Genomic DNA, 16,071 nt, shown 5'->3' on the forward strand with positions numbered 1-16,071 from the left:
GAAATGGCATGTACTGTGAACAAGTGTACTGTAAATGAGAATAGTTTATCTCTGAGTTAAGCAAAGTGATGGTTTATTTGCTTGAAATAACACCTACATGGACCAAGTCAAACATAAAAGACTCTCTACCAAGTTTTTAATGACACATTGTAATTAAAACCTGCTTTTTGTCTGACGTGGATCTGCTCTTCCTGCTCTGTTTTGCAGCAATCCAGTATTTGTAAAGCTGCCATACATTATGGCATCCTGGACAACGAAGGTGGTTGGGTTGATGTGACTAGGCAAGGGAGGAAAAATTACTTTATCAAGTCTTACAGAAATGGTGTTCAGTCAATTGGGTAAGGTTTTTTTTTTAATTAAAATGTATGAAAAGGTTTTCATCGGTTTATTTTTGTTTCATATGAAATACATCACATTTTAAATAATATTTTGCTATGCTTTTTGTATATGTAAAGAATATGAAAACGCTATAAAAAGGCATTTGGATATAGAGATATTTTATCCATTCTGAAACTTTAGCCAGTGTTTAATGGTGGACAGAGAGTAAGCACAATAATAATGTGAAAGAAGGTTAAATAATTTACAGAATGACTTGGGCAGTTAGTTAGTGTTTGTAATTAAATAATGTTGAGAGTATTCAGTTAATTAATTGGTAATATATATATATTTATTGTCAAAAACTAGCACATACTGGCGGATTATTTTATGTGTTTTGGACACAGACAAAGCAATCTATGACATTTAACAAAGCAATAATATTACAAGTTCATCTTTGTAAATAACCCTCTTGTAGTGTGCATATGGAAAAAGAAGAAAATATATCTCTTCCTGTATGCTTTGGTAATTTCATCACAGTTCCACAGTTTACATATGACATTTTTCACAAATATTTTGTACGATTTCTACATTGGCCAGTGATGGACTAATATTGCATACTGTGGAAACTTAGTTTGGAGGTATTGCACTGCTGAGGTGCCTTCCCTAAGACTGGTATGTGAAAACATCTCCAAATACTTGTAGACATGCTAAAGAAAAACCCAGAAAAGCAACACATAGAAATGGAGAATGCTTGGCTGTTTCGTTTATAATTAGCCAATGATAATTATAGACAAAACAGAAAAACATCAGTATTAATATATTTAAATTTAAGATCTTATTGGTGTTTGCAACTTGTACTTCGCTATATCATAATGTATTCTTCAGAGCTTTACATTGATGTCCTTATTTCTGTCTATATTTAGGATATGTGTAATAGTGGCATGTGTGTAGCTCACAGGGGTAATATTGAGCTGAAAGAAAATGGGATTTTTCTGAGTGATATATTTGGCTTACATGCAAACCCAAGAGTCAAGGAGATAGGTAATCATCAGTGGCTATGCTCTCATTCTGTGCTGTGCAAACAAATGATTCAGGCTATGGCACCTGTCATCATTTCCCTTTCCAACAGATATGTCTAAGCCAGCACAGAGAGGAGCATTGACATGGTTGACCAAATTCAGTGGCCTATAATTTGGCCTACATGGTTAGCACTTAAGGCATTGATATCGATCAGTTCCTCTGTGTCATCTGATGACTGGACTCTGTTTGATTTACCTGCCTAAAAATGAAGATACGACAAACATTTCTCTTTTTTTACTTGCTTTGATACAAAGAGAGAAATAGATCTTGATTATATCAATACTAACATATGAGGAGCCAGTTTGCTTACAAATGTAGGAGTAGATAAGCTGTAAAAAACTCTTTAAACTGGAACCAATTGATTTCCCATCAGTTGAAATCCCTGAGTTTCTATGCTATATGAGAAAAAACTGTATGATTGTCCAGCCTACAGAGTGTATTTAGCAGCTATCCTTTGAGAACTGGAACTCAGGGGAAGTTATTTTGCCTGTGGGATAAATAAAGATTATTTGTCAAAGTTTCAGACCTTCAAAAGGCCCATCAATAAGATAGGGGATGCCTTGCAGCTACCTGACTCTCACCGGTGTCTGTAGATGGAGCCTTACATAAACTGCTATTTATTATATTCAAGAATAGATGAAATATAGTGGATCTTGCCTCTACTGTGGATTGCAAAAAAGAATAGAGAATACAGAAAAGTAAGTGTCAGGGCAGCATGTAGGAAGTGTCCTAGTCTTCAGCTCCTTTGACTTCTTATCAGGATAGCTAATACCAATATTTTTTCAGCTGTTGGATTTTTTTAGGATAGGGTCCTGTTCTGAATATCTCAACAAGCTAGTAAACAATAGAATCATGTTCCCACATCAGTGTTTGAGAGTGCTAGGGCAACAGAAGTATGAGCTTCATCAGTGAAAGCTAATCCAATAAATGAGCAATGGGCAATTGATGGGTCATACAAGTAAACAAACTGATGCAGGCAAACAAAACAGGGAGGTCCACAGGAGCAATTTGCTCTAAAGGTGAATAGGGAATAATTTCCTAGGTTCCTAGGTTTGTTGTGGGGTTTTTTTGTTTGTTTGTTTGATAGGTTTTTTGTTGTTGTTGTTGTTTTGTTGTTTTTTTTTTTTGGGGGGGGGGGGGTTTAATAAGCAATTTTATGGGTGCCAAAGGCATCCTCAGCTTCTTTGTTACAGGTGAAAAATACCAAAATCAGAGGCATATCCCAGGAGTCAAAAGAGAAGGAAAATAGAAGATGGGGGGAATAAAATAGAAACATTCATCAACTTTTAATGAAACAACATAATCTATGTACCTGACTTTTTATAGCAAGAGGAAGTAGGTACATCTGAGTGCCATATAATTACTGGGAAAAAAAAAACTCTTGCATGTTATACTAGGTTTTTAATGATGCTAATGATAATGGGAGATACAAGATCCAAGAGTAAAATTTAATGAAACATTTCAGGGAGGCTGTGAGGAGAAACTCTTCTTGGTGTTGGAGTTGTTGATAGGAATGAACCTTTAGCAAAAGGTGAATGAGCTCTTCTGGTAAATGAAAGTTTCTGAGCAACCACATGCCACATTATGAGGGACTAATATATTGCTTAATTGGTTCCTATTGCAAGTTCTCTTTGCAAATTAAACTCCTGAAAATTTAACATGCATTCCTGTTTTTGAAACACATTCACTGGGTAGATGTGTCATTGCTATAAATATGTTTCCAACTGGGGAGAAGGGGGTGCAGTGAGGAAAAACTGTCTGGGGACATTCTCTTGGCTTTAGTTCCATATTTTCTAATAAAAATTATTCCAGCTAAAAGAAATCACTGAAATATGTTATTTACTGATGATTTCTAATATTTCTTCTTCAGAAAATACCAATCTGCCAACTCCTTCACTGTCTCTAAAGTAACAGGTTAGTATTTATTTCTTACAAACTCAGTACTGCCCTGTTTTTTTCTAAAAAGTAAACATTTACTTCTTTGTGTTTTATTTTCTTCAGTTCAGGCTATCACCTGTGAAACCACAGTGGAACAACTGTGCCCATTTCAAAAACCAGCCTCACACTGTCCAAGGTAAAGTTCATAAAATGTTATTAATTTTAAGTGCTGCTCTATTTTCTGCCATTTACTAATTATTTTAGGTCATCTTAAGTTGTTGAGAAAGGTGACAGCAATAGCTGTTAAAATGAAGTCAAAAATGCTCAAGTGATATTTTAGTCTTTGGTCTCAGTAGAAAGCAAGGTAGGTAAAGATGATCTGCAGGATTTTTCATTAGGAAAATCTCTTTTTGTTTCACTCAGTAAGATTCTGTTCCTAATCTTAGTGAAATCCTTACACTGAAGACTGTGAATAAAAGTAAATTTCATTTTTCATTTTCCATTATTATATATATGTACGTTGGGCAAAGTACACTTTATTTTAATTTATTTACATGTAAAACAGATACAATAGAAGGATAAAATTCAGATAATTATCATAGAAGTTGCCAATTTGCTTGGGAGTTCTGGAGAAGCTGGATTAAAAAAAAAAAATTGAAATATATCTGGTTAAGGTAAGGCCTGGTCTGCAGGTTGGCTTTAAATGTCTGTGTCATTTCTTTGAAGCCTGTGTTTTAACTCTTCGAAAGGCGCTTGTACCGCAATATTTTGACAAAGCAGTTTGGTAACAGCTCTTAAAACCATAGATGAGTCAAAGGTAAATACACTGCAGCATGATTTACCACAAATTAAGCTGGAGATATCCACAGGATTACTTTCATAGCAATCCTACAGCCAACACAGGAAACAAGTACAAAGCCAAAACTGCTAGGAAAACATCCCTTCATGTAGCACTTGGGTCCATGGACTCACTTGGTGCTTGGCTATGACTCCTGGCTTCGAGCTGGAGGATGTGGAGAAGTAAGCTAAGGACTGGAACACAGGAATGGATGGGTACATTCTCCTATCTTTTTCTTTTTCTCTTCATTATTAAAAACTAAAGCCAGTTTCATTGACAGAAAAACAGGTTTTGGTTTTAGGAAAATTAAAGAATAAGTACAAAGTTTAAAATTACGTAATGCTGATGTGCCAACTTAAGGAACTTCACAATGGCTATTATTCATTCAAGATTCCGTGCATGCTCTTAATTCTGGAAGTGTAGTCTTGGCAATTACAAGCAGTAGTCAGCCATGGCATTGATTACACAACCTCATTTTTCCCTCTTACTCCCAGCTCATAAATCAGCAGGCCTTCAACAGGCTTCTTCAACTTCTTGCTTCCTCCTGACAGAATATCTTTGCTGAATCTTATCAGCGTGTTTTAGTTACCCATCTGGCAAGACTCTAGCATGCCCAAGAGATTTGACTTCCCAAGTATTGATCGGAGCCTGGATACCATTTTAGAGGAGAACACTTGTCCAGAGCTGCCCCATGTAGGGTCACTCAGTTTTTCAAATGAAATAGCTCAGAGTAGACCTAGAGTCAGCTGATGGTTCTTGCTTGTAGCATATCACCGTTAGCAAATAAAATGCTGACACCTTTTGTACTATACTTAGGTTCCCACATGGTTTTCCTGTTCATTTTGAAGGTATAGAAGACATGAATCACAGAGAAAATTTTCCTCAAATGTTAACAAAATACAGTTAATAAAGACAGTGTTTGTTTTAGTAGGTTTCTGACCTCCCAGAATCAGCTAGGAGTCTCACTACTTTCCAAGGTTTTTCATTCTAGCCACATATGCCAATGCTCAACTTCATTATAAGTTGCTAAATTGGCTTGTGTCACCAGGTCATCAGCATCAAAGCAGGTCCTCAGTCAGATCTGCCTCTTCTGAGACTGTGCATTTTGTATAGGGCACTTAGAATCAGATAAATTATAGCATAATGTACAGGCTGTCTCCTCACTGACTTTTCTACTTGCCTCACATATGTTGAACAAGAACACCATCTACTTATCCAAAGGAAAAAGACCAGACTTGTTAAAGTATGATTTTAAGCACTTCATATGAACTTCAACACATCAGCAATGCTTTCAGTTGTATGGTCAAAACCTCGAAAACTGACAGATGTAAAATAGGATTATGGACTCATATGTATAGGCAATCAACTTGATTTATACTTTATTATGCTGTCATTCAACAATGATATATTAATCCTCTGATACTCTTCCTAACTGTTTCTGGTTTTGTTTTTGGTCTTTCAGGGTGTATTGTCCTCACAACTGTATGCAGGCAAATCCACACTACGCTCGTGTAGTTGGTACACGGATTTATTCTGATGTAAGTACAGGGATTCATATTGTGTTATAAAAGGAGACGTAAAATTCTATGAAAAAAAATATAATGTAACTATAAGATAGAATATTGATATATAGTTTTCTTCCATATGATGATTTTTTACAAAAAACCCCCTTTCTTTTCAAAAAATCTTTTTCAGAGGCTCCCATTTAAGGTAGCAGTAGTCAGATGCTGAAGATATGGAAAATTATTTGGAAACTCATTGTAGTCTTCACTAGGCTCTGAACACATACTTCCAATTTTTTTATCAAAATTCCCACTGCTCAACATTTGTCCAACATGACCAGTGTATACTAACTTAAACCCTTGCACTTTAAATCCTGATGCAACCATAACTTCTGTCAGACTATACAAAAAATATTGCTCTTGAAATAAATGTTTACAGTCACATTATTTTGAATATTTCTTATCTGTGTGAATAACTAAGTATTTGTGACAGAGTTTTGATATATTTTTGTAAAGTATCTCACACTGTCATATTATTTTAACAGACTTTTTTTTATCATTCTGTTTGCTAGTAAATTTTTTCCCTGTCTTTTCTACAGCATGTTTAGTTCTGAGGTGGGTAGGAAGTCTGAAAAGAGATTTCTAATTTATACCTCTCATTTGTCATGTCTCTATGAAGAAGCCAGGATGTAGTGGCAGAGAAAGCAGTTTGTATTTTTTGGCTGTAAACTCTAGTTTGACTGTTCTATGGATGTCATAAAGAGTAGCATGGCAACCAGCTAGGTCAGATGATGATTTTCTCTACTTTCCGGTTCTTTGAAATGTGTGAAATATTTGATCTTCAGCATTATGAAACTAACTGACGTCCATTGGATTACCTGAGTGTCTTGTCCTGAAAACAGCCTTGTCCATAAGTGTTGTAATGGATGTGAATGGTATTTCCAGTTCAGAAAGGTAATTGATTTGTGAACTGGATCCTTAACGTGCATAAAAGGAGCAGTGAAAATAGATTCAATGCAAGTCCAGTTTGTGGAAGATGATTTTCTTTCAGCTCTGTGATTGTGATTGAGGGCTACAGACAAAGTTTCCCAGTGACTTAGAAGAGAATATTGTAGGAGAAAGAAGACATGCTTGTGTTTAGTCTTGAGAGGGGAAGTCTCATAATATGTATTTTCTTTGGCTGGAGAAGTCCCAGGTGACTTTAATTAGTGTTATAGAGGTATACTTTAAAATTATTTTAGGTGTACTATCTCATTATTCATCATCATTATATAGAGATGTGTGCAGCCATACTGCTTTTAGGAAAAAATGGATATAAATACAGGTGAAAAACCAGAGATGGGAGTCTTCTTATCGACTTCAGGTGCTGTCAGGGTAGGCATTTACACTGAAGGTGCTGTTCTAGATTATGTTTTCAGTAGTTTTTAATACAGAGAGTACAGTGGTAAAGGAGAGAAAAAGGTATCTGCAGAGCAGAATTATCTTGAATTTTTCAGCGTGCCTACCTTACTTCTTCCAGGGGCTAGAGAACAGGAAATATCCTTTATCTAAAGAGTTTGATGGAGTTGTAAAATTTTATACCATTTGAAGGCTTTGGTCATACAAATTTTTGTTTCAGTAACCATATATAGAAATATTCCCTGAAACTTTTGCAAAACTATTCATAATTCTCTGCTATGGTAAAATATAGAGAATATGATGTAGAAAGCTATTAAATAGCTCCATATTCCTATGATGGTATGTTAAAGACACTTGTGGTTTAAATGCCTTTGTAATAGAGTAACGCTGTGCTGTGGTAGATACTGGTATTTGTTGAGTATCTGAGGAAGGAAAATAATTAACTTGGTATTCAGATCCCATCCCACCTGTCAAAAGTACTAACAAGCTTAGGAGTGTTCACAACACAGTAATAAAACACGGCCATATAATGCTGTATAAAGTGTTCATACTAACTTTAAAATATTGTCTTATACATCCTTTGGAATTTCTTCATCAAAATTAAAGAAACAAACTCAAATCTTTGAAGTTTTCCAGAAAGTGACACAGGGATGCTGAGGTAAACCACAAATAATATGCTGAAATTTGTGATAGACATAGATTTTTTTTGCCTAAATCAACAGGAGGCTTGCCTTAGTGGTTCAAGGAAGTGTGATCTGGATGACATAATATTGAGCACAGGAAATAATGTGGCATCACTACTGGAAGCTGATTCCATTTAGATGCATGTCTAATAGTCTCATTCCAAGACAATGAGAAGTTCTTGAGAGACAAGGACAGATAATAGTTGGTAAAAAAAGATATTCTGTATATGTTTATAAAACTATATGCATTTGTTCATAGCTATTCCTACAAACTAGTGCATAATTATGAATTTATACTCATGTAATTGTTCATTTATTCAAAAACTATGTGAATTTGTTCTCCAGTCTCATCTGGAATGTAGCATCAGAATATCAGTCTATTTTTCATCTGAAAATTTTTCGTCTGAGCTGGCTTCATGAACCCCAGTCTTCCGACCTCTCCTTTTTCACATTTTCCATTCAAGTGTCGTGCCTTCACCTTTGAAATGTTGTGCATTAGCCCAGCCATACTTCATTGGTCCAGTTGTGGTGCCAGCCCTAACAATGCCCCCCATCCTTTGCTGGACATTGTTTCCAACAAGCAGTCAGCCTTTTCTGTCAAAATCTCCATCTCTTGAATTTTCCTTTCCTTTTTACTTGACTAGAAACTTCCAAATAGTGTTGGAACAGCCACCATGTCCTAGCCATCCTCAAATGTAATTATGAGAGTATACCCTTATGTCATGGTATAAAGGGTGAGGGTACATTTTGAATACTATTACAGAGGTGAAAAAGCTGATCTTTCTTTTCCCCAGTTGTACCTCAAGCCTTTTGTTATATCTCCAGTGGGAACTGAAAACAAAGTTACTGCTGTGTTATTGTGCTAGGAATGAATAGAATGAATAGTTTTCTTCTAGTTCTTCAGTGTAGTTAATTGCTTGTAAATATCATCTTTTATTTCTTCTGACTGTAATCCTGTATTGCAGAGGCCATTATTCCCCCTGGGTGTTTGAAATTGCACATGATCAGTCTACTCTTTAGTTACTCCACAGTATGGATAAATAAGGCGTGCTATAATCTTAACAATAAGGCATCTATTGGTGTTAAGGGTATAAAAACTGTTTTGCAGCCTTGGGAGGAGGAAAAGTACAGAGGGGTATAAATGGCATCCTTTCTGGCATGTTCAAAAAATGCACCCAGCAGTGTGGAAAGAAAAACTCTAAAGCATCTTTGCAAAAGATTATTTGCATAAATTATTCCAGATCTTTACTGCTTTAAATATTTAAACATTAAAAGACAAACTATATATGAGTGAGCCTGGCAAGTCCTGTGCTTAGAATGAAAGTAGGAAAATCATTGCTATTTTAAATTCTTGATTTTATATAGCATTGAGGTTGAAAATGGCTATGATAACATATATAAATTATTCCAATTATAACTGGAAGAAATGCAGTTTTTTGTGGCCTGTTTCACCAGCTATTTATATTGGCTAATTTTTTAAAGGTTGTTTGTGGAGAAACCTATTGCATTGGAAACTTTTCCCACTAAAAAACCTTGTTTTTAAGTGGAGATACACTGAAGATGGAACTGCAGTTTGCTATGCTATGCTTTAAAGATTGGGACTTACCTTCTGGAATATCTAAGTTTAATTCTTCTGACAATTATTAAAATGCTGAAAGAGTAGTAGAGTACTGTAAGTTTAAATCAATTATTTAAATTAAAGTTTTCAAGAATGTCACTGAGAAATCCTTCTGTGGATATTGTTTATTCCTAATGGGTTCACAAGGGGAATTTGTGACCAGAAAATAGACGTTTGAAGCAGCTGTAAGTGCTGTTAACTTAACAGAGAACTTTCATTTTAGACCTCTATCTTCCGTCTGATGCTCTGATTATACCCTTCATCTAATTAGCTTTTAATATTTACCCATACCTGGACAGAAAACTGCAATGCTCCCTTTAATTATGGATCATTTCACTAATATTTGAGTCTTTGGCTGATAGATCCTTTCATTTTGAAAGGGCTGAAGTATTCAAACACTTTCCTGATCTTTGAACTGAAATAGCCTGAAATAAATTATTTTTGCATCATGGTGAAAATGACCTGAAATCTCTTTCTGAATTCCTATAAAATGGCCTAATTCCTAATGAAGCTGATTTAAATATCGTAGGACTAATAAAATTAGCCGTGCAATAAATATAATTATTTTATGTTTGCTCGACTTCGTTTAAATACCTGTATTTGTCTTTTTTCCTAAAAATGGTGAAATAAAAGGATGAGTGCAGAGCTAATCTGTGTCTTCCCTCCCAGATCTCCAGCATCTGCCGGGCAGCAGTGCACGCGGGTGTGGTCCGCAACCAGGGCGGCTACGTTGATGTGATGCCCGTGGACAAAAGAAAGGTCTATGTGGCCTCCTTTCAGAACGGGATATATTCAGAAAGGTACAGAGCCCCTTTGCAAAGGTTACACTTTACTCTTGGCCTCGATAAGGTCCACAGCCTGGCAATGTGTCTGCCTTGGGTAACAGCGGCTGCGGTGACTTTGGAGAGGCTGTGCCAATGGAGCTGCCTGCCTCCTCTAAGCTCATACAACATTACCCTGAAAAGCTGCCTATGAAATAAAGTAAACCTCTTGTTTGCTTTGCTAGTTCTTTTGCAACTAACACAATGTTTAATAAGAAAATTGCAGTTACTCCTTTAAGTATTTTTTAAAAATTGACATTAATGATGCAGGTGCATTGGTTCCTGATGAACGGTTCATTAGGGATTTACATGGTATCACACCAGTGATCCTGAATCATGCTTAATAGTCACAAACATTAAAATTCACAATAATTTAAACATAGTTTTGATGCTCTTTAATAGATAATTTGTTGTTAACAGTGTTTTTGTGAAAGACATGTAGATGCTGTGAAAGTTCACTACTTGTATTGGGTGTATTTATAAATTGTGTGATGATAACACATGACTATGTGTTGTAGATTTAATTTAATCCCTGAAAGGGTTCTCCAAGTTTCAAAGGAAGAAAGAGGAATTATTTCTAAAATACTGTACCACTCTTTTTGTCCAGTAAAGCTAAGAATGTTTCTTAGACCAAAAATGATGGCTACCTAACTAGACTATAGTCTTTCTGAGAAATTTAAGTGGGAAAAAATCTCAAAAGGTTTCTGTAGAAAACTCAGAAGTAGGAAAATATTGAGTATTTTTGTCTTGTTTTTAATGGTGGGTAGAAGAATGTCTTCTCCCTTTCTCTCAGACCTCAACAGTTCTGGAAGCTTGTAAAATACAGATTTTCTTTGCTCAATGGATGACTTATTTTACATATTTTTTGACTTTTCTCTATGATCATCCAATTCCCTTAGAGTGCTTCCTTACTGACACTTTTGCTGTCCATATAAATTTTCTTGAATAGATTCAGACAGGAAGAATGTTGCAAATTTGATGATTACTTATACTTTAATATATGTATTGGATACTATAAATAAATATAAATTTAAAATATGTATAAATACACATATATTTGCATATTAATCATCTTGGTAAAGTTTGGGAGGTCAGAAGTTTGGAAGAGAGTCACAAACAAGTTTTCTGTGAAGCAGAACATGATGAATTCTAATGATGTCGAAGTCAACCTCTTCCATTGTGCCTTTCCTTGCTTCCACCTCCATTTCCCTTTCCTTCCCACATAATCTTCAGGCCGAGTTGGTTAAAAGAAAAGAAAAAATGGACCAATAAATAAGACATGCTGGTCCGTGGTCCAATTTTAAGACAAAGATACTTATCCTATCAACATTTCATTGGAATTGGGTATTTTTGTTTCTTTTCTTTTGAAGCCAGATACTTATCCATTCAGGCATTCCCTTGGGTTTTGTTAGACATTAGGTCTTTGTAGAAATCTATTCTTCATTGTAGAAGCAATTAACAAATGAGTGATCTCCTAGGTCTGCAAGTTCTCTCCAAATACAGTTGCTAGAAGAGTAAGCATAAGATGTATGTTTTCTCTATTTCCAAAACACTTTTAGCATTTTGCTTCAATTCTTTAAAACACTCTCGCTTGTCACAAAGGATTAGTTGAATTTTTCTATGTTGTATTTTGTTCCTATTAAGCTGTTTCAGAAAAAAAATAATCTGAAATTAATGTAGTTTTTATTTGTAGCAGTTTAAAAAAAATCTAGATAGATAAATTGAGGAGTTGTCACAAGAAGTACTGCAGGATATTAGAATTAACAATTGAAATTTTTTTAAAGTTGTTATTGGAGTGTTATGGTCTTAAAAATGACATAAAAACTGCTTTTATGTTTCAGTTTACAGAATCCACCAGGAAGCAAGGCTTTCAGAGTATTTGCTGTTGTTTGAATCTAGCAAGTAAAACATGTAACAGGCAAGTGAAACCAAAGCACTTGGAAAAGATTAATACAGGCCATTTCTTGTGATTCCTGAAATTTGTATAAAGCTGTAACATTATTGTACAGAAGATGTATACTGCTTTCCACCAAAAAAATTTAAGTTGCATATAAATCTTAATGAAAAAAATCTGTAAAAATAAACATGGGAGAAAAAATAATTTGAAAATCTATAATGATATATAACATTACTTTGAATCCTGTGTTAAATATTGCTATATTTTCTTAGCAGTTACTCCTATACAGTTAATTCAAAGCTCATAAGTGTTCTTTGTTTTCTTCATCTGAATATATTATTATATGGTGCTTTATATATGCCACTAACAGTAACCTTAAAACTATACCAGAGGGAGGCCTGAGTTTTTATTTTCAATGTACATAAAAAAAGTCATCCCAATATTTTGAAAAAAACAAATCATGCCTTAAAGTAAAATAATTACATATATAACTTTTTAATGATTTAAAGTAGCATTAGCCATGAAAGCATCAATGAAGAGCTAGATTGTTCTCAATTTCACACTGATCATAACAAGTACAAATACCTATTTTGAAATAAATTGGGATAAATTCTTTTAAAATATAGGAAGAAGCCTTAGGTCATGCTAACATGCTTTCCTTTAAAAAATATTCTTAAGAGACTGGGCCATTCATGTCTATTATTTTAAAAATAGATTAATAAAATATTTATTGGATGCTGCTAAGCTCTTTCCTTCCAATAGCCATAATTCATTATGGCCCAATCCTTCACAGATAGTCCACTGTCTTGGGATGGGTGTGTGAAACAGACATATATAACCTTAAAGAATCTAATAAAATCTTTGTATTTAGAAGTGCAGTAACCTGAAATTAAGGAATAAGCTTGAAGTTCTGCACAAACACATGCTTTATTTTTGCCATGTGATTCCTGCAATTTACTTAAATTTGGGTTTAGAGAAAATGTAGATTTGTACACATTAAAAAAAAATTTGCAAGTTTACAGCCTTGAGCTGTACATGTTATCAATATGCTGAACTCTAATAATATGTGAGTAAATGTTCAAAAAAACCAAAGAAAATGGTAACAAAGGCTAACCTTGCTCCATGTGACCTGGCAAATACTCCTGCAGGCCAGGAAGTATAGTGGTACGAAGCCCAGTGACAATTATGTCATTTGTTGCTTCGCAATTTTAAATAATTCATTTATGGTGGACGGCTTGATACGTTAATTTTACCATATTATGGTATATGAAGAACATGTAGTGGTGATACTATGTTTCTTTCTATGAAAAGTGTATTGGTGCTTTAAGACTGAAAAGTTGTTAAACTTTATTTTTGGTATATTTTGTTTCTGTTGTTGAATTTATTTCACTCCAATTTGTAAACTTATTCATATTCTTCATATTTCAGAATACCATATTCTGCCTTCTCTTTTGCTACATGTACTACCTCATGTAGTTAGGCAAGCTTTGTTGGTTTTTTTAATCTGTTTTGAATAAAATTAATTTACATTGTAAGAATACCTTTCACTGATTTTTTTTGTCCTGATTCAAGAGAAAGAATGTAATAGCCACCCTGAATATGTCTTTGTTGTTTTTTTTTTTTTTTTCTGACCTAAACATTGCAAGCAGCCATAATCTGAGTTTCTAAAACCGTAAAGGCAGTTTAGACCCAAAACTTTCATTAATTGCATCAGAAGTCTTATGGATAAACCTCATTTTTTCAAGTTTTGACCAGGGTCAAATTGATGAGGGAGACTAAGAGTCTTTTATGTACAACCCTAATTTTTTTCTGCAAGTGGTGGCCATTGAAAGAAGCTTTTATATAGATTTTGCAATACTGGCATTAACCATTTTTCAGGATTGAAACCAAAGTGCAAGTTCCTGTGCAATAGGGCAGGGGTGGACTCTTGGGGCCATAACAATAAAATTAGTGCTTGGTGGGAGGAGAGAGACAGCTCCAACATTCCATGGGTGAATATTTGCTGTGAGCAGCTCTACTAATCAACAGAGCAACAAGAAGAAAGTTACTCATCCCCCTTTCTCCTCACATATTCCATTGCCCAAATTTTTGGAGTTCTGCTGCTTTCCCCCGTGCAATGACTATCCTGTTCTTATCTAACTATTCCAGCTAACACCAGCTTTTTGAGAAACTTTCTTCTCTATTTACTGTAAGTAATAAGTCAATGAGCAGACTTATTTCCAGAAAGTTATAGAGTGGGAGCTACACTTTGGTATTTCTTTATGCAGCAGAAGCAACTGTAGACCAGGTGCTCACAACTAATTCACACAAAGCCTAAAAGAATAACTAACAGTATTAGAAAACTTGGCTGATGAAAAAAAATACAGAAAAGCCAATTTTTGGCTTTAGTGAACTTGGGACATATAGGACTAGCTGGACATAAACAAAGGAAACTTAATAAGCATTTCCTAAAATGTGGATGCTGAGGAATTTTTATTAAAGGGTTCACAGACTTTGTCGTGTCTTGATTTCTGCAAGGAGGACTATCTGATCTAAAAATTTTGCATAAAATTATTTTGAAACCAAACCTGAAACACAGGTTGGGAGAACCTTTGTGTAAGTTTACAGCTTTTAAACTGAAGAAATCAATTCAAGTTGTATGTAAATGACAAGAGTGGCAGCTGTCTATGGATTCTCAGTGGATTTGAAAGAGGAAAATAACACCAGCTTTTTTTTGTGTGTATTGATAGTTATGTTCAGGACAATGTATGACCCTTTACTTCATATAGCAGAGATGTAACCAAGCTACTCACATTAAGAGTGTCTTCTGTGTGGCAATTGCTTTTGAAGTATGTTTTGAATTTGGTTTAAAAGCCAGATAACCCAGATTCCTGTGAATACACAAGGGAGGGTTTATTTCCTGCAATTTCTGCAGTCATACAAAGGGCAAGATTTAGAAACATAAATATTTGGAAGTTACAAAGATTATTCATACAGTGCAATATTCTGTTCAGAAATGTATATAAATACTGTATGAAATACTGTACAGTCACACTTCTATGGCTTAAGGGTTTTTATAGAATCTGTGGAACTCTAGGGAATTTTACAAGGAGTGAAAAGCCTGAAGATTTTTGTTTCATTCAGTGTATACTATGTATCTTAGAGAGCTTCGGATATAGAAATGACAGGATACTTTAACACTCAGAAAATTGCATATGATTTTATAAAAACATGCATTGTGAATATAGGAAAAGAATCCATGCTTGCAATCCTAGCTTTAGCCTGTCTTTGCTGTCAGAAATAAATGATGGAGATAGTATTTTATATATGGTCACTATTTATGTTATTGATATTATTCTTAGTAAAGCAGAAGTCCTTGACATGACAAGTGAAAATACAATAAAATGTGATTCCTGCTCCATGTTAGCATAGGATGTTAATGTGGCACCTGAAATTTGCCACCAGCTGTTCAATGATCTGTGCTGTCTTGTTTGCTGGGAGACAGATTCCCACATCATTAAACCATCATAGCATATTTTAAAAAGTGCTAATAATGAGTGTTAAATATTCAGAAGCCAGCAAAGCTCCTCAGTCAGACCAGCTTGGTATGCTAAGGCACCGGAAAATAGAAGAGACAGAAGGAGGAAAATCAAGAACATGCAACCAAATGGCCATGAAGCTCCTGTGTGTTACTATCTGCATCAATTACTGCAGTAATCATCCCAGTTATTCAGTCCAATATCTGCCCCCAGTGCTGTATCCAATATTGGTTTTGTCTTTGCTAACAATGGGGTTAGTCTCTGAGGGTTGGCAGCAAAGCTGTTGGTTAAAAACTGAGATACACTGGCCAAACAACACTTGGTCTAATAGGCACAGAAAATACATCAGTTTCCAATATCAGTAACTCTTGGGCTTTTAAATCTCCAAATTTAATTTAAAGCATAAGCATTTATAACAATATTAACAATAATTTTGAAATTTAATAAGAAGTCTGGTTATGCAGTTGAAAAACTTTATTTCATGCGTTTGCAGTTATTTCTGAATGAATGATTTTCTATT

General features: G+C 34.8%; 1 protein-coding gene across 1 annotated transcript in view; it reads left to right on the forward strand.

Moving 5' to 3' along the window:
* The window catches only part of CRISPLD1 (cysteine rich secretory protein LCCL domain containing 1), a 35,440-nt gene extending 23,203 nt beyond the window's left edge, over positions 1-12,237 (forward strand). Inside the window, exons 9-14 of the mRNA XM_058031653.1 lie at positions 208-338; positions 3,269-3,312; positions 3,400-3,472; positions 5,577-5,652; positions 9,985-10,115; positions 11,978-12,237. Coding sequence (XP_057887636.1) covers positions 208-338; positions 3,269-3,312; positions 3,400-3,472; positions 5,577-5,652; positions 9,985-10,115; positions 11,978-12,029 — 507 coding nt within the window. The 3' untranslated portion in view covers positions 12,030-12,237. The remainder of the gene's footprint in view (positions 1-207; positions 339-3,268; positions 3,313-3,399; positions 3,473-5,576; positions 5,653-9,984; positions 10,116-11,977) is intronic.
* Positions 12,238-16,071: the final 3,834 nt, after the last annotated feature.

This window comes from Melospiza georgiana, chromosome 1, assembly GCF_028018845.1.
Source record: "Melospiza georgiana isolate bMelGeo1 chromosome 1, bMelGeo1.pri, whole genome shotgun sequence".
Taxonomy (NCBI): domain Eukaryota; kingdom Metazoa; phylum Chordata; class Aves; order Passeriformes; family Passerellidae; genus Melospiza; species Melospiza georgiana.